Source organism: Xiphophorus couchianus, chromosome 18 (assembly GCF_001444195.1).
Source record: "Xiphophorus couchianus chromosome 18, X_couchianus-1.0, whole genome shotgun sequence".
In the NCBI taxonomy this organism is placed as follows: Eukaryota; Metazoa; Chordata; class Actinopteri; order Cyprinodontiformes; family Poeciliidae; genus Xiphophorus; species Xiphophorus couchianus.
In genome coordinates this window covers 26,764,573-26,783,450 of record NC_040245.1, presented here as the reverse complement: position 1 = coordinate 26,783,450, position 18,878 = coordinate 26,764,573, and the positions used below count along the sequence as shown (strand labels likewise).

At 39.9% G+C, this 18,878-nt stretch overlaps 1 protein-coding gene and 1 long non-coding RNA gene across 2 annotated transcripts in view; one reads left to right on the top strand and one right to left on the bottom strand.

Moving 5' to 3' along the window:
- dph1 (diphthamide biosynthesis 1) overlaps positions 1 to 9,662 on the top strand; it is a 76,695-nt gene extending 67,033 nt beyond the window's left edge. The window contains exons 10-13 of the mRNA XM_027999126.1: positions 1,590 to 1,668; positions 4,224 to 4,358; positions 4,703 to 8,878; positions 9,458 to 9,662. Of these exons, the coding sequence (XP_027854927.1) occupies positions 1,590 to 1,668; positions 4,224 to 4,358; positions 4,703 to 4,795 (307 nt within the window). The 3' untranslated portion in view covers positions 4,796 to 8,878; positions 9,458 to 9,662. The remainder of the gene's footprint in view (positions 1 to 1,589; positions 1,669 to 4,223; positions 4,359 to 4,702; positions 8,879 to 9,457) is intronic.
- Positions 9,663 to 11,963: 2,301 nt separating this feature from the next.
- LOC114133321 (uncharacterized) lies at positions 11,964 to 17,407 on the bottom strand. The gene is made up of 2 exons (XR_003593160.1): positions 16,570 to 17,407; positions 11,964 to 14,182 (listed from the first exon to the last, which is right to left on the bottom strand). It is a non-coding gene; the product is annotated as an uncharacterized LOC114133321 (long non-coding RNA).
- Between the last annotated feature and the right edge of the window lie 1,471 nt (positions 17,408 to 18,878).

Below are 18,878 nucleotides of genomic sequence, written 5' to 3'. Positions count from 1 at the left end.
CTCTGAAACAGCCCCACCACCCTGTCTGCGAGCTATGTAGGCTACCTCCGTGGAGACCAGCTCTTGTAGCTTTTTTATTCACACTCACCTAACCTCTCCCTCTTTTCTTTCGCAGCATTTTTTCCCTCCTCCTCTCTATTCACCCATGCTATCCTCTTTTTTTTCTTCTTTTTTGTTTTGTTTTTATGTTGATGCTTCCCGCAGTCAGTCAGGACTAGACCACTGCATGCTTTCTTTACCTTCTCATTCCTGCTTATTGCAGTCCAACCATCTTAAGAAGTGCTACACATCAGCACCAACAGATGCTGGTTTTCAGGTGGAGGGAGGCTTTCCCCTCTACATCACTAATTCACATGCAACGTGCAGTCGCAGATGTGCCCTGCCTTTCTAATAGCAACTTTCTGTCTCAGGTTTCATCACATAGGATAACACTTGTAAATGTACAACTAAATCACTAACAATACCACAAAAACAGAGCCATAAGAGTGATTGATTGCTTTATTTCAACAGACTCATGGTCCACATAGACAAAAAAAGAACAAACACATGATGCACAACAAGATATACAAAAAAGAAAACTAATTAAAGGGACGGTATGTATTTTCTAGGCATATTGTTCCATTTTGTAGCACAATCAAGTAACTGTTACCTTTGGTTGTTCTGAAAATGCTCAAATTAGGGTGACAGTGGTAGGAGTTTGCCCAGCAATCAGTGTGTTGGTGGTACGATCCCCACTGCACTCGCAACAATGCAGCTTGAAAGAAATAAGTATTTTTCAGTATTTATTTAACGCCTTGAAATTGGGCCTCTGTCTCTTTAAGAAACTCCTGCTCTTTCTGAAGCTCCACCTTCAGGAAGTCATCACTACATCACTCTATTAACCCCTTAGCAACATTTTTTACCAGCATTTTACTGAAAATTAGCTGGTACTCAGATGAAGTTTATTTTTGATGAGGGAATAACACTAGAACATGTCTTCTGCAGACTTTGCATTATACTGTCCCTTTAATAATGCTAACTTAAAATATTATACAAAACTCACTATCTTTAAAATAAAAAATATAAAAATTTCCTGACCTGATTAATTATCAAAGACCACAATATTTGCGTAAAGTAATACGCAAGCTCCTTCCAGGAAGTTCTCATTCTCTGCGATGCTATTGCTAGGATAGCCTCTTGTGAATGCTAGTGTTTGTTAGCGTAGGCACCATTGATGGCAGATAAATGGTTTTCCTGTAAAAATAAGTTGTTTCTCCACCATTAGTACAATGTAGCAAAGTACATGAGGTTGATTGACAGCACTAAGACCCTCCTCTTGGTTCTGATTGGTTGTTTTTTGGTGGAGGAGGTCAATCTTTTCACAGATTATCTGTCTCATAACATACTGTCACAACATGATGACAGTTTCAACAAATATGTAAGAAACATTCTTTATAAAATATCACACTGCAGCTATAAACATGTATCCTGTTGTTTTTGTTGGCTTTCATGTCCAAAATAAACCAACAAATCAAATCAAATGTTTCCCCTGTTGCACTCATGAATGCTCACTGATCTGCCTTTTCTTTATTGTTGTTGTATTGCTACAGGTGGGTCCAGATCGCCTGCCCACGCCTCTCCATCGACTGGGGAACAGCCTTCTCCAAACCCCTGCTGTCTCCGTATGAGGTAAACTCCTTTCTGCCAGTCACCGTTTCCCCCACCCCTCAAGAAAACACACACACACACACACACACACACACACAGGCCTTCCTAACAGCGCAGAGAGCCTTTTACAGACTGGCATCTTGAGGCTTTTTATCAAAGTACAGGAGAAAAGGGCAGTGAATTTATGTGGCTCTCAACAAGGGCTGTTGATGCTCGAGATGGAGTGTCACTCTCACTCCATCCTCGCCACACCATGAAGCACGACATGTGAAAACGCTACGAATAGAGGACTAGCCCCCCCTGCTGGTCCTGGGGATAAACAGTCCCACCCCTCATGCAGCTGTCTTGTTTTTTTGTTTTTTTTTTTAGAAAAAGAGGAGGAAGAAAGAACAATCGGACATCGGAGAGAGCGTTAGTTTGCTGCAGCTGGCAAACAACCAAATGACAACACTTTTGTGTTGTTTTTTTTTTTTTGGCATTGTTTAGCGTCTAACTACCCCTTTGTATCAGGATTTCTCTCATGGATGGGCCACTGATTTCTTTGCGAAATTACTGTAGGGGAAATTGCTCTCTTGAATAGAAATAGTTTCTGTTTAATTGCAACTATGCACCTGATTGAAGCACTTCCACTTGAGAGCAAAGCCATCTAGAATGAGAATAGCATTTCCATAAAAAAAAATAGAAAAAGAAGAAAGGGATTGTTTTGGGTGTTTTTTTTCTCCTCCCCTTTATAATTGCGCAGAGGAAAATCTGAAACTCGCCCCCCGTTGTAATGAGCTAAGCGCTAATCTCTTTCCTTAAATTCCCTTTGTATTCTTCCGGCTATCGCTCTCCCTGGCAGCCATTTGTCTGCGCGTCGAAATAATTTGTATCTGAACGGTTGTGATGGGACTCAACTCAGCCTCGTCTCATAACCACGAGCGTACCGGGTAAACTGACGCTGTGGCGTTTAGGATGAAGATGAAGAGGAATGAGACGGGGAGGGTGAAGGGTGTGTGGTGGTGGGAGGGGGACTACACAGCATTTATTTTTCAGTGCTTCTCATGTTATATTTATAGTCAATAATACACACTTGGCTTTTCTGTCAGAGCAGGGATTAGTGAGGGATGCTAGCTTCCACTGAGAGGAAGATCTCGGTGTGAAAGAGGGAAAGAAGGAGAGCAGCGGCTAATAGGTGGAGTAAATGAGAGACTGTTGGTGCAGAGGGAGAGGAAAGGTGAAGAAGGAAATGAAGGGAATGCTGATATTTGTCACATTTGTTCTGCTAATAGAATAATCTTTCAAGACTCCTATTTATTTTAAAACCCTGCATCTACTTTGGTTTATGTTGAATAGATATTTACAGGTGGGGCAAATTGATAGAATATGTTTAACTACAAAAAAGATTGCATTACTTTGAAAACTAACCTTAGATATTTGGCCTTGATATTCTATGTGGCCACACATAGATTATCCTTAAGCCAAAGTATCAAAACACTGTTCATATACCACTTGTGTGGTCTTAGCCCAGTAAATGTCAGAGTTGGACAGCAGGGAAAGAGGGGGTCAGAAATGATCCTGTCAGATCGTCAGTTCCAGAAACCACACCAAAAAACCCCTAGTCTCTTAAGATAGCAGGAAGTCTTATCACATACATGATTCTCTCTAGAAATGCTACGCAAATATTTTAGGAAAAAAAAATAAAAAGACCCTCCGTATGTCATATTTATATGCAAAAACATCAGTTAGTTCTTCAAAATTTTTAGCCAATGTTAATAAGAGCCAAGGTGGAAGGTCCAAAGAGCCAGCTGCAGGTTGCAGACTACTGATATAAACAGATATCACTGTTTAATCAAATAGAACTAATTTTAATCTAGTAAACCATTCATTGACAGTTAAATCGTAATTCAATTAATTGTTTGCATCCCTGCTACATATGCAAATCTGGCAAAGACAAACCCCCCAAAATGTAAAGTTTTAATCTTTTAGTTCTATATAGAATCAACTCTGAGGAGCTGAATACAAGGGGGAGCCAATTTTTTTTAACATTTGTACTTGTAAAAAAACCAAAAAAACAAAAACTTCACAATAATAATAATTCATGTCATTTTGACTCATCACACAAAATCCGAACCAAATCCATCCCATTTGCGTTTATTGCAATCTCAGAAAAACGGCGTGAATGAGTTTTACACAACTCACCGCAATCAATTTGGACGAAGTAACGAGTGGAACATTAAAACGTGTGTTCTGCATGTTTATTCATGTGTTCAGCCTCTGAGCTGCTCTTTCCTGCATTCATAATCAATATTCACTGTCACTTCTCGTCCATATGGAGCCGGTCTGCACTGCCAGCGTGTTGAGTTGCAGTCCTGCTCGTGCGATTGTTCTCCTCTAACAGCTGTTATGTCACACGGCGCAGCTGCATGGAGATAACTCGACAACTCTACGTATTACCCCAGCTTCATATCAACAGTCCCCGTCCCTCCTGGATGCTCAGTCTGTGGCGTCTTCTCGTTGTTCTGCAAAGTGTGGTTGGAAACGAGAGACTGAGGACGCTTCTTTGAGGGTTTTATTTTGTTCCAACTTCTCCTCAGGCGGCTGTTGCTCTGCAGGAAGTAGGCTGGAAGGAAGTGTATCCCATGGACTTCTATTCCAATCAGAGCTTGGGGCCGTGGGCACCCAACCACCCTGAAAACCAGCCGGCTCGGCCCGCTCGGAGACACGCCCAGGTGAGCACGGCTCGGAGATAACAGAAGGAAAAAATAAATAAATAAATAAATAGTCAAACAAGATGGTAAAGATGGATGTTGGGGCTAAATTTGATGTTGCCGCACTGACACCCAGTGGCCCAGCGGCGGCACAACGCCAGCAGGAGAAAACATCCCCTAACGGTGTGGTTTTAACCTTGACCTTCATGTAGTTTCTACGTTTTTCCGCTGTTAAAATTCAATTGGAACGCAGCTCTGTTAATCTACCCCACAGTAGCCATAATGCCTAATATTCCCACTAATCTGTCTGAGGTAGGTACTGTCACTGTTCCAAGTGTTAATGCTGTCCCACCGCCTGCCTGCAGAAACAAGGCACCGAGCCAGCCCTTCCCGCCAAGACGTGCGAGCGGAGTCGGGGCGCCCCCTGCAGATGTGAAGAGGGAGCAACAGCCTCGTGACCGCTGCTGTCTGTGATTCATCTCATGCCTGCCTCTTTTTACCGAGAGAAAGAGGTCAGAGGGGAGGGAGGAGAGGACGGGGAGGTGGAGCGGACCTGACGAAAAGCAAAGAGAGAAGAGTTTTTATCCTCATTAGCAGGATTAGCAGCAAGATCTAATCCCTAATCACATCCCAGCAGATCAAACAAACTCACATTTTGACTGTATGCCTTTTTCTTTTTAATGTGAGGAGTTCTTTCTCATAATGGAGGTGTTTATTTGCTTTAAATCTACCTGCACTGCAGCCCCCACTCCTCCTCCTCCTCACCTTTTCTTCAGCACAGACATTTGTGACGGAGAGAAAGAACCGGGAGCCGACCTTGAGCGGCGCGGTATGGAAAGCCTGTTGACGTGGGCGTCTTCAGTCAAACGCGGCCCGTTTTGTCAGAAAGCGCTGCAATTTGCCTGACATTTCCCAAGCCACTCAGACGGGGGGTTTTGTTTGTTTGTTTGTTTGTTTTTTAGTGGGGAGGCACTTCTGCGGACGTACGGGCGGAAAAATATCAACGTTGTCTGGCTCGCTTTGCCCTCTCCCATTTTCAGAACAATTAATCGGATATCGAACCCTGTGAGGTTGTTCTAAAACGCGGCGCGCTTGTTTACGAAGCCAAGTCCTGCGAGTTCCTAGATGTGAGCCGGAGCTAGTCACGACTGCTCTCCATCCTCATTATTTATTAATGTTGGACCCTGTCGATAAATAAATAAATAAAAAAAAGAAGAAAATGAAAAGAAAAAAAACAACCCCACTATATTGCTGTTTTCGCTGCAGCAGTAACTGATTGACAGTAGCCGGCTGCGGCCTCGGAGGAAGAAGTTGTGAAACTTCCCTCACATCACTGGCTTCTGTCTCAGGTGTATAGAGTTGTCTTTTGGGGTTTATGCGGCTACAGCTACTAGCAGGCTTCTCTTGTCATATTCATCATCTGTTCTCCTCGGCAACAAAAAGTCAGCGTGATGCAATTCTCCCGCCAGTTATCAATATTTCTCATGATGCGCAGTCTCCCCTCCTCCCCCTGCTAGTGGCGGATATTTTAAAGCGCTTTGTACTCCCCATCGCAGACTCTGTGATCCTCAGTGGAGGGGTCAGGAATAAATTATTGACCAGCAGAGTGCTCTCTCTCTCTCTGTCTCTCTCTCTCTTATTTTTTTTTCTGTCTCTTAGCTGATGTTTTATTTATTTTTTAGCATATTCTGTCAGGAAAAAGGAGTGAGAGTTTGTTTTTTTTTTAATAAATCCTCTTTCCTCCCCCATATAAAGTGTGCTGCTTTTAATCTGAAGTCGAAATCAATAAAATATAAACTGATTTCTAAATATAACTTTTGTGAAACAAACGTGTCATTTAAAGGTCAAGTTTACTTATTTTACTTTTGTAAACATTTTGAATTTGTACAACTTCTAGCTGCTTTCAGCACATTTTTTTAGGTGGATTTGTTCATGAGCAAAAAAAAAAATGAAACAGTTTAGAGTTATTAGTTTTTCATTTCCCTCGTCCCACAGCGATTTTAAACACCAAGAGTGAAAATCTGCCAGAATGTAATTGTTGGATGCATCTGTTCCTCACGTTGTTTCATCATGTGACACTTAGAAATATCAGATTTAATATGTTTTGCTCATAGTTCATTATAAAATTAGTTATTGCCCTTGAGCTTCTTCACATTTTGTTTTAAAGGGTCTTACAAATATAAATCTGATAAATAAAGTTTATCTGTATAAAATGTATATGATTTATTCAAAGAACCCAAGCTTCTAGCTGCAAATGTGTCCCGTCTGTGTCTAATTGAATCCAGCTGTGCTGTGAAGGCCTCAGATGTTTATTAGAGAACAAAAAGCATCATGAAAGACGAGGAACACACCCTGCAGACTCAGGATGAAGCTGTGGAGGAGTCTAAAGCAGAGTTAGACTCACAAAGCAAAATTCCAGGCTTTGAACTTCTCACAGAGCACCGAGACTTTGTTTTAGGATCATGTTCAACTTGTCATTTCACACTATACTGTAAAACAGTTTGAAAACCTTTTATTAGGGATCCAAGTGATTAGTTAATGAGTTGATCTAAAGTTGATTGAGCTTATCGATCAGCTAACGACCCAGATAGCAAAAGATGTTCATTCAATGTTGAGTTATGATCACAAAGGTTGATTTTTATTTTATTTTTTCCCGTTAAGGTCGATGACTGATGGTGGATCAAACATCAATCATCCATTTCTAGCCAATTACCCAATGTTGAAAACTTGTCTTTAAATCAATTTTGTTTTATGGTCGAATTCTAATGATTGAAATACCAACGTCTAATCAATTATGGATCAACAGCTTCCGGCTGTCTCCCAGATCTTCATTCTACTCTGAGCACTTTTTTAGGTAAGTTTGGCAATTTCACTTTTATCTTAATAGTGTTTATTGAAGAAATAACTGCATCGTTTTGTGCTTATGCTGCAGCTTGATAAGTAAATGTGTGACATATATGCCAAGAAACGTTCAGATAAATATTTAAGAATATTTGTTGCCATGTCCTTAGTGTACAAGTGGAACCGTAAGGTTTCTGTACCTGTTCTCAGAGCTATAACCAGTACAGTATTGAATATTTTAATGTGCTTCCAAACTTTTCAAATGTTTTTTATCATCTTGGTGTTACTTGCACAGGAAGGGTAATGGCCAGGTTAAGGATGGCCTGGATACACCGATAAACACTGAGCAAAAAAAACAAATTTTACATTGTCTGGTCCTCTAAAGACAAAGTTTTAATGTTTGTGCTTTACACAGAGATGGCCGGCAGGTTTTGAAAGGCAAAAATTCCTCCTGTATTATTCGCAGGTTATTTTTATTTCTCTCTTAATGATTTTAACATTTCTTCTGAAGACCTTTCCATCCACAAGATGACTTCAGTGCTCGCTGAAGTTCTTGTGGTGGTGAAGGATCTGTCCACAGTTGTTCTGTTGATCAAGAACGAGTTCGCTTAGGGCAGCGTTAATAAGCAGCCATTTTCATAAAAACCTGAGTTTTCTGACATATCAAGAGGGTCGACAGTCTTTCCATTACATAATTGAATACATTTGTCTTATTGTGAACTTAAAAAAATAAGCACATCGTTATATTTTTAAAAAATATTTGAGTCGGCTGACTCAAAAAAATGCGATTCAGTTTTCCATTTCAAAACCGAACCGCATAAAATGCATTTTGCTTCTGTTAGAAATATTATTTGTGATCACTTTAATTCTCCAATACATCTCACACCGGAACCTGTGTGCTCAGTATTTCTTTCCTGTTCTGGGATAGCTGCCACCTTTTTTAATTTCTGTGTCAGCTGACTCCACTTCAGGATGACCAGCGGTGCCCTCTGCTGCACGGAGGCCAAACTACAACACTAAATGGATGTGATTGGTTGAAATATTGAACCTCAGTTCAGTCTAACAAACCATTAAACCACAATTAATAGTAACTCAATTAATCATTTGAAAGGATTTTAGTGAAATCAAGATTCACTAAAATTCTTACTAAATCTAATCTGTTGCCAGTCATTTGAAAAAAAAAAAATCTTAACATTAGACTGCAAATGACAGAGTTTTAACAATCCAAATCATATATAAAGATTTATGGATTTTGGAGAAATCTCAGTGAGTAAAGGTGATGTCTGGAAAATCATTGCTGGTGACCTTTAAGAGTTTGTTACATAACTTTGATCATACTGGCCACACAGGCTCAGGAGTAAAGGAGTAGTCTGCTGAGGCATGTAAGAATGAATCTTTTAAATGTCCTTAAATAAGTTTAAAACTTTCATTTAAATTATCCACTTAACTGTTTCTAATGTCTTTAGGCAATAGATCATTTGAGGAGAAAGAAACTGATCTTTATTTCTTAGATAAGTCTTTGTTTCATTTTGCTTTTAGGAAACACTGACCTTCGGTTTGCCGCAGATGTAAAACACAATTCAGGTAGTTAACAGCCAAAAATACCAACAAAATTATACCAGCAGTGTAATCTTCCATGATGTGTGAGCGATTCTCAGTATCCCTCAGGTGGAAAAGTAGAAGTTCTGCACCTTGGAAAGGTATTTATAACCTGTAACGTTTTTACAGTTGGTAACATTACAGCCACAAATTTTTATGTTGTTCATTGGAATTTCATGTGACAGACCAAGAAAAAGGCTTAGCATACTTGGAAAGTTTATCAAATGTAATTCATATTTTTGTTTGTATTGTTTAAGAGAATCTTTGAAGACGCCCCTTTCATCGCAATTAAAGATACAATTCTTTTCTTTATATGTTTGTCTTCTCTACCAACTTTGCACATTCAAGGACTGAGCTGTTTGTTTTTTGTGACGTCTAATATTTAGAAAGTGTAACCACTGCGACTCAGACCCAGGGTTTATGTGCTGCATAACATTCATAAATACATGTTTTGCAATCACCAACTCCAACAATTGGAACATGGATAACGAAGATATGGAAAGGGTCGTGTAATGTTGTCCTTCAGGACATTATGTCATGCCCTCTATAATGTGGATTTTTATCCTTTGTTATTCGAGTTCCCTTCCCACATCGCTGTGATCCATCTGTCATCTAAACATCTCGCCGCGTCAGTAATTGAGTGACCACTGAGTGTCACTGTTTGCCTGCCTTATTTGCAGACTTCTCCCTGCGGAGAGACGAGGCGGCGTGGACGTTCTTCTCACACATAGTCGGTTTCCATCGCTTACTTGTTTCCCTGCTCCTGCACATCAGAGGAACTCGACTCCGAACTTCACCGTTTAACAACTTGGATCTGTCATTTCACTCTTTTCAACTCTTGAGAGTTTGTCAGTTTTGATGTGGAGTAAAAAGAAGAAGAAAAAAGCCCCAGGTGTTGCACACCGCAGGTCACAAGTTCACCTTCACCGTGAGCTTCTGAATGATTGCCAGTCTGAAACAAAATGGCAATTCAGTTCGTTCCCAGAACAAAAGGAGTTGATGGAAATGAACCCATATTTATATAAATTCATAATTGGCACCTGTGTACATTTGACGTGGCTTGCCTTCACATGACTTTTTTACCTGTAGGAGGGAAAATCACGCCGTCGCTCCCGGTGCGTTCAGTTGTTTGTGTCTGACTCAGGGAAAGCTGAGTCACCGCCGTCTCTCGCTGACCCCAGGTGGTCAGCAGCCCTCTGCCCATCAGGCAGCGTGATTTTAACCCCTTTGAGAAGTAATTGCAAAATACCAGCCTTTTGTTTGAGATCATTTATTTATTATATTTTTTAAAATAGAATTATGTGGCATCCGTGTACTGAAAATACAAAATGAATCAGCAATTAACGCTCATTCATCAAGACAGGTTCAAGTTTTTGTCTGTTTTTTCAAATCTTAAAAAAAGAAAATATAAAACACATACAGATATATTAGCAGAGACCTTTCTTGAATATTACATTATACATAATAAATAAAGCGTCTTCTTTCAACCTTGTCTTTAGAGGCCGTATTCCTCATGTATTTTCTTCAATTTCTTTTTTTTTTTTTGCTCCTGTCATTTTCTGGATTACAGAAAGCGATTTGTTTAAAGCGGTCTGTTCTCTTGTCTGTCAGAACGCCGCGCGTGGCTCAGGAGCTTGGAGGAAAAGATGTGGAGGAGAAAAGAAAAGCTCCACATGTTTGTTTCACAGCGGAGAACCTCTGTTCTTTGAATGTGCCGTCGCTGTGATAGTGGAAGTCTGACGTGGCTCAGCAGGTGCAATTTCAATTTCAGATGAAGAGCCGCAGTAAGAGAAGTCGCCGCTTTTTTTCTTTCTGTGATTTGTGCATTTCTGAGACGATTTTCTGGAGAGGATAGCACACATCCACTGCAGGCCCCTTTTTTTTCTGTGCAGAATAAACCGAGGGGAAAAAAATCTGTTCAAAGATAAACTGAGCTGTAATTGTTTAGCTTTTATATTCAAGTTTAGCCAAACAGCCTGTTGCGTTTATCTCAAACCGATCTAATTCTACAGCCTCCATGTGAAGATTTGAACAATAATCATGAGTAGAGGCTGCTGACGGCGTGTGTGTGTGTGGGAGAGAAGAAGAAGAAGCCTGGATGGCCAAACAGCAGTGGGGTGGAAGGTTGCTAGAAGGTTGAATGAGAGTCTTTAGTGAAAAGAAAAAAAGTGTTGTACAGAGATGACTAATTCTGCGTAGGAGCTCAGCCTGTCCCAGATTATCCGGCCAAAGTGCCACCAGAACACAAGCCTGTCACAGAAGTCGGCATCTTTTTCAACATGTCGTGTCCTGACACCGAGTGAAACTGACAAGATTAAAGGCTTTCACCTTTTTACTCCACAGTGCTGCTATTTGACTTGTGAGGCTGCAGGAGAAATGTTGAAACCTTAAAAACCAGATTCAACATAAAGTGTATGAAAGCAACAGTTTTTTTCCTCTCTCATTCTCTGACTTTAGATCAGACTAATTGTTTCCTGAATTAGCTTTCTTATGATTTCTAAATGTATTTTGTTTGATGAGCACTAGAATTAGGGGCCACGCTTAGAAAATAATTTAAAAAATAAAATTATGAGAATGAAGTCGTAGTCTCACGAGAGTCAGTATATAATATTACAAGAAATATTATTCTTGTAATATTTTATCTCTTTCTTTATCCCTTTATTCAGGGAGAAATTTTTATTAAAACTTTTTCTTTTTCAGAAGTTTACATGCACTGAGATTACCTTACCGTCAATCAATATGATATTTATATCCTCATATTTTAAGTTTGTTTTTTTCTTATTTTTTTTATCCGAACATAGAGATTGACCTCTGTTGTTCAGTCTCGGATTGCTATTAAATAGGACATTTGCATGTAAAATTATTTTTGGGGAGTTTAAATTCTTTAGGCATTAAAGGATTTTAAACTAAACTATTTTTTTCATAGCAGCTCAGTTATAATAAAAGATCAGTTCAGTTCTTTTTCATAGAAAATAACTAAATTGTTAAATGGCTAAGCTGCTAACCAATGTCTAAAGTTTCTATTAACCACATACCGTATGCTGCTTAGTCAAAGACAATACACAGATTTTTTTTTTTTTTACTTAAAGGGGAATCTTTAGGCCAAAAGCAAAAAATACTTAATCCAAAATGAATAACCATAAAGTAACTCCAGAAAGACATAAACAGGATTTGACAGATAACAGATGACATAATCAGACTGTTTAATCTTACAATTATTTTCATAACATTAAACATTTGCACGTGTATTGATTTGTGCTAAGTGTAATTGCAGACCTGCAAAAGATAAAACACGCCCCATCTTCATGTTTTTAATGTTTGGCCTTTGTACTTTCAATGAAACAAAAAAAAACCTTTTGGAAAAAATCTTCCATCCGTTTTGTTGTCAGAATATCGTCTTTTATCATTGTACAAGAAAATCAGCATTGTGTGCAAATGTAAACTTATCCGTGTTCATGATGGTGACTTCTTTAACGTCCAGACAAATAACATTGAACATTTCTTCCCATAGAAAAATCCTTTCTCACACACCCACACACACCCCACACACACACACTTCTCAAAGTCAGATAGTGATTGTTTTAAAGTTACTAGAGTCGCTATATAAGTTCAGTCCATTTACCATTTTACTATTTATCAGAACAATCCCCTTAAAAACTGGACGGTTTGAATCGTATTTAGACATTTTTCAACAGTTTTGTGAATTGATTTTCATAAATTTACTTTTCAACCTCATTCACAGACAGAACATCTAAGAGAATTTGCTTCTAGTTTTTTGTTTCAAAGTACGTCTAGACAATAAATAAAACATTCTAGCACAGAGTCGAACATTATTAAATAATTTATGAACTTTTTTCCTATACTTCCTCATCTGTTTAACTTCAAACAGCATGAACTCTAATGTTAAGAGTTCACTCTTCCACACGTTATGAGGACGTCCTAATCATCTGCAGCCAATGTCTGCTGAAGGATTGCAAAGACTGCAATCTTTTTTTTATTATTATTCATTTTTTCATCACCACGTCAATCACTGGTTTTAAAATTTCAGCTGATTATAATCAGGCGCTTTTGTTCAACTTGGCATAAAGAGTCTGTGTCCTGCTTGAATTCGCCGGAGCTCGCAGAAACAAAAGTCATTTCACTGACGAGGCCGCGACCAAAAACGTTGCTATATCAGAATAATCGACACGTCATTTTACACTGTGGCCAAAAAGAAAAATGTATTAAAATCACTGGGGGGAGGGGGGGACACACAAAGAAAACATCAGTTCTCAGGGGCTTGTGAATAATTCTTTATTTAGAGAGAAAATAATCTCATTCCAATTTGCACATATTCAAAGAAACCAGGTAAAATAGTGGAATCAGCAGCAGCTGTCAGCCACATGAATCTACTTCAAACATCAAGATAATCTCACTCTGAATTCACCCGACTGCCGCTCAGACTCTTTAGTTCGTCAAATGCATTACATAATCCCACTTTGACTCCCTGAAAGTAAAAACATGCAGTCTTTTCCTCCGCGTCGCCAATAATCTGGTTTTAGGTGTGTGTATTGCCCCCTAGCGACCATGGCTGTAGACTGTTACCAGTGGTGCTGTTGCTACAGTAACAATCTAATGCCACGGTTGCCATGGAGACAGCAGGAGGGAAGAGGAGGGTTGGCTGTGGTAACCGCTGACGTCGACACGTTTGCGCGTGTTGGGGTGTGTGTTTCTGTGTGTGTGTGTGTGTGTGTGTGTGTGTGTGTGTGTGTGTTTGCGTGCAGCCTCGGTGCTTCGCGCAGCTCATCAGAGTCACACTCGCCGTGCAGAGGTTCGCCAGGCGTCAGTAGCCATGACTGTAGACTGTTACTGTACTTCTGGTCAGGTTTGGCAGTAAGCAGTCTAGAGCCAAGGTATTGATGCTCTGACTTGAGGCAAAGTGGGTTCAGATTGGGCTTGGAGGGAGCCGGTGGCATGCAAAGAGGGGGAAGTGCAAAAGGTCCAACATTGTTTTATTATTATTATTATTATTATTTTATTTTAATATAATAACGGTGCCACACAAACAAATCAAAGGTGTAAAGTGCAAAACAGCTTTGACTTAAACAAAACCACCGAGTGACACGATGCTCAGAGCAGCACATACACACACACACACACACACACACACCATTGGCAGAGGCCCTAAGGCTTGTCATACGCACGGCCAGGCAGGACAGTTACATAGCCCACTTGTTGTCGTGTTTGTCGTATCGATTTCCATGCCGGTTATGGATGAGTCAGCCGCAAGACGGGGCCCCAGACAGGAACACAGGGGGACGGGGCCGATGCTGGGCGCTTATGCAAGCCCGGCTGGGTATCTGTGAAGGTGACGTCAGGACATCGCAGGTCGCCCGGGCGCTCAATTTGACAGATCTGTCTGTGTGCTAGAAGACAAAAAAAAGAAAAAGAGAAAAGTGGCTCAAAGAGGGAAGTTTGTTTGTTTTTTCATGCGAACATAAAACTGACCAGAGAAGGAAGGTTGAAGTGGAAATTGGTCGTCAGAGGTTTTCACCCACTTTAACTTGCTTATGATGATTAAATGTATAAGTTTGCAATTATAACCAGTTTAGAAACGATGCATGAACATCATCCGTGCTGCTGGAGACGGCCTGGTCAACACTCTGCCTCCATCATCTACCTACACTTTTTGCTGTTGAGTCACTTCCTGCTTTCATTGCATGTCTATGTGCTTTAACTGTTCCCATATCAGTTCATTTGTGTTGGTAATTAAACTTTATCCTTTGAAGGTTCAGTTTTTGTAATACCAAACTTTAGAGAGTAATAAAATGGAATCTCAGGGGCTCCATGTTACCCTTTGACCTTTACCCTTTCCATTCTGTGCAACAAATCATTTTGAACCTACACACTGAAACTCATTGTGCATCAGTTGGGTTTTCTTTGTAATGTTCATAAATTATCAAAACAAAATCCTAAAATCTCAAACAATTTAAATGTACAGAAGTTTCTTTAAATATCTGCGTTTCACCCAATTTCTGTATATTTTTGTTCTAATCCCTTTTGGGCAAGTTGTCTCTTAGAGTAGACTTTAAATAGACCATAGAAAATGAATTTAAGTCCTTGGTGTTTCTAAACGTAGCCTTTGCGGGTATAAATTGACGTCTGTCAACGTCGATTTGGGTAGTTTTGGGTACGAAACGACCAGAACTACAAATTAGATGACGATGGAAAGCATTAAGGTGAGAGTTTATTTACAGATACGAAAAATGAAAGTAGGAAGGAACAAAATGCCTATGACTTTTTTTTTTTTTTTTTTTTAAAGAAATGAAAGCAACAATGGGCCATTTCCTGTTGGCAGACGTCGGTTTTCTTACCGTACCCTCTTACACGATTCTAGTGAATAACGTCGTCTGTCAAAGCGGCTCGGCTGGCGACCGGAAACTACAACCTTACGAAACGGTGAGGACGTGACCGTAAATACTGGATAAGGCGAACATGTGCTTTCCGTGAGGCAAATGTCGGGCAGTTTGCAGCGTCTCTGCTGCATTGTCAAACAACCCGGAAACTTATAAAGGAGAGCGACATGCGTGGCAGCATGTTTAAAGATGATTGTACAATTTGAGTAAAATGTTTAAAAAAAAACCACTAAACACTGGAGACAAGTCATCTAATGACGTCTTTTTTGTACTATTAGCGACCTGCAGTGTCATATTGTTTTTCCGTACAGTCTAAATCCAGGCTTTCGCTCACTTCCAGCACCGCGGACAGCGACACGCTGATCGTCTGTTTGCCTCACGCCGCCGCTCCGGCCCCCGCATGTCCCGCCTCAACACGGCGTGTTTCCCCTCCGCTCCTCCCCCCGGGGCGCAGGTGGATATTTAACATTTAAAAACGCTTATTGACCGAAGCTCGTTGTGATTCTGATCACATCAACCCACCTCCCCTCTTCCAGGAGTTACCTTCGGGAGTTTTTTTTTTTTTTTTTTCCTCCCATCATCAGCAGGCACTAGGCCTCCCCCCTCCTCCTCCCTCCTCTCTCCCCCGGCACATAGAGACGCAACGCAATGCAGGTTATACACGCACACAGGCGGCTGTAGCCCGTGTCTCTTTAACGCTTTGCTGCGGGTTGATTGGAAGCTGCCCGCATGTGCGCAGGAATGACGCAAAATTGACTTCGCCTCAACAGCGCGTCACTGTGTCATTTGAACATGAAAAGGAGGAAAAATAAGAAGAAGAAGAAAAAAAAGAGGCTCCGCTTGAGAAATGATCACTTTATGTGGCGTCTTAGTGATGCAGGTTCGTTCCTTAGAAACTGGGTCATCCAATCACATCCGTTGCTTAGTACAGCGGGTTTTGGCCGCGCGGGGAAAGAATGGAACTAGGACGTCCCGCGCAGACCGACGTGGTTAAAACTCTGAAATGACCCTACCGCCCACCCGGCCCTACGCATGTCGTGATTCGCTATCTTATTATCTGCGGACGCGCGGCCTGGTTAACATGTGAGCAGCGTAGCCTACACCCCACAAGTCACTCTCCTTTTTTTTTTTTTTTTCCCTCTCCCCCTCTCCACAGTTGTCACTGCCCATGTGCGCCAAAGTGACTCACACTGCAGCAACTTCCAGCCGCTGTAATCTACCGTACATCCGCGGAGTGAGACGCACAGGGCAATTCAGGTGATTTCACTAAAAACGCGTGACGCGTTATTTGAAGTATTCTCGTCGTGCAAGACTCGGGTGACGCCTGTATTGTACGCATAATTAAATACAGATAATAATAATAATGAAATAGGCAAGTAGAACAAAACATACCTTACCTTTTTTTTTTTTTTTAAAAAAAACAAAAAAACTTCACCGGTCCAACGGAGGTTTTAATGGTTTACGACTCGATCAAACTCTTTAAATAACCCGACCTCCTCTAAAAAAAAAAAAAATCTTTTATTCAAAAAATGCAAACAAAATAAAAGACGAATCGCGTTCTGTCTAAGCGCATCGTTGACGATGAAGGTTATTTCATGATTTTAAAAGGAGAAGAAGAAATAAAAAGAGCTCTGATTCGGATTTCTGTCCAAGTCCCGCATCCGTTTTCCGGTGTCTCATAAAATTCAGCGGGCTGCCCCGGTGATCTGCTCTTATAGTCGTCCCGTAGTACTAGTAATGGAGATGGGAGGGGACACTCATTCATTCAGAAGCATCACCTACATGGATGATGTACGTGGACTCTGACGTCATCGAGGCGCCGCAGTCAACAGGAGGACGCTCAGGGTTCCGCGAGAGGGGGAAGCAGTGGGGTTGCTGGCTTTTTATTGGGTGCAGCTATGCTCCCCACTAGTCCTATTTGTGTTCGTGGAGCACGTTTCACGGCAGTGGAAATTGCTTTGGAGGTGTGAAGTGGCAGAAAGGAAGAGCGAGCAATTAAGTCTGGCAGGAGAGAACTGACAAAAATAAAATGAGTAAAAAGGTTAACTCTAATTTCCCCTTCTTACTCTGCTAATAAAGCCATTTTTCCTCTGGTCATTGTTCGGTGAATCAGTTTGAGTATTCTCAAAGATGATCAATGAATCACTTCCGTTTTTCCTTTGGACTAAACGCCCTCGTTTTCTCATTAGTGGCTGTGGAAGTCATTCGTCTTTTCATTTTTATGATTTTTGATGAGGCGTTTGGGACCCAAAAACAAGAAAACTGCATATCGTGACATCCATGCCTTTCCTCACTTGAAGGAACTCTGAATTGTTTCTTAAAAGGAGATATGGGTAGTAAGTAGTTACATTTACTTGATTAACTTTTTTTTTTTTGGGAGAAAATGTACTTTTAGTAGTTTTACGACTCGCTACATTTGACTTTAACAGACACGTTTTAAAGAAAATGGCAGGAGCCACACATGAACCTTCAGGTTATGTTAAAGTGATGCTTTGTGTTTGTTCACAAGCTTTTTGTTCTAACGTTTCTGCTCTGTTGTGCCGTTTGCAGGTCAGGAGGAAGTATTGTTACCATAACATAGTCATTGAAAGTACTATAATTTGTTCTAACATATACACATTACCTAAGTATTACTGTTCTAACAAACCGCTTATTGAACACAAGTGGTTAGGAAAAGTGTTTCTTTTCATTCTCTACTTATTTTATTTGTGTGTAATATATGTTTCATATGGCTTTATATTCTTTTCTTTTACTTTTTAGTGAGTAAAAATAAGTTGAGGTATTGCTACTCTTACTTAGTGAGATTCCCAATAGGTAGGAAATGATAAATTAATGTGTAATTATCCATTAATAACAGATTTTGATGTGGAAGTTGACTTCATTTAGCACCTAAATAATGGACACAAAAGATTCTCCGATAGTTTGGAAAGATGAAGGAATAGTTAACAAATTATTAACAACAGATACCGATGTCTGATTTCCCCAAAAAAATGTTTGCCCAAGAAAGAAACAATAAAAGAACTGTTAGCTTAGAACTGTTAGCTTAAAACTGTTAGCTTAAAACTGTTAGCTTACGTTAATGACGACTTCTGATATGCGACTTTACTTTAAGGGGACGTGAAAATGTTTCCTAGTTATCAATTTATGCATATCGTATCACAAGTTACCGATTTTTACAAGTGACTTCACTTTATGGAACATAGAAAAGTATTTTAAGGCTTAGATAATAATGCATCACTGGTTAATTAATTAATTGGTAATAAAGGAGAAGTTGTTGTGTAACTCCACTTTAGGAGGCACATTCCCTCCCCCACAAAGTTTTAAGTAACTACTAATTAAAGGTTAACTAATGGTTAGTAGCGGATTTTGAAGCATAAATTCACTTTTAGAAACACAAAAATCTTTCCTATTAGTGAAATAATAGTAAATTAGCTTCTAACTAATATGTTAAATCACACATAACTAGCATGTTTTGTTTGGTTTAACTATAGGGGACAGAAATTGTCTAATAATTGCAAAAATATTAAGGTGATGGTTAAATAATGCTGATGATTTTAGATCAGGGTTATAGGAATATGTTTTTAATGGTTAGCTGGGGTTGTATGGTTATTTAATGGTTAATAATAAATCTTGATGATTAGTATAATGATAAATAGTTATTTTTAAAATAAGTAGTCAAACATGAAACTAAGCTTTTCCTAATGAC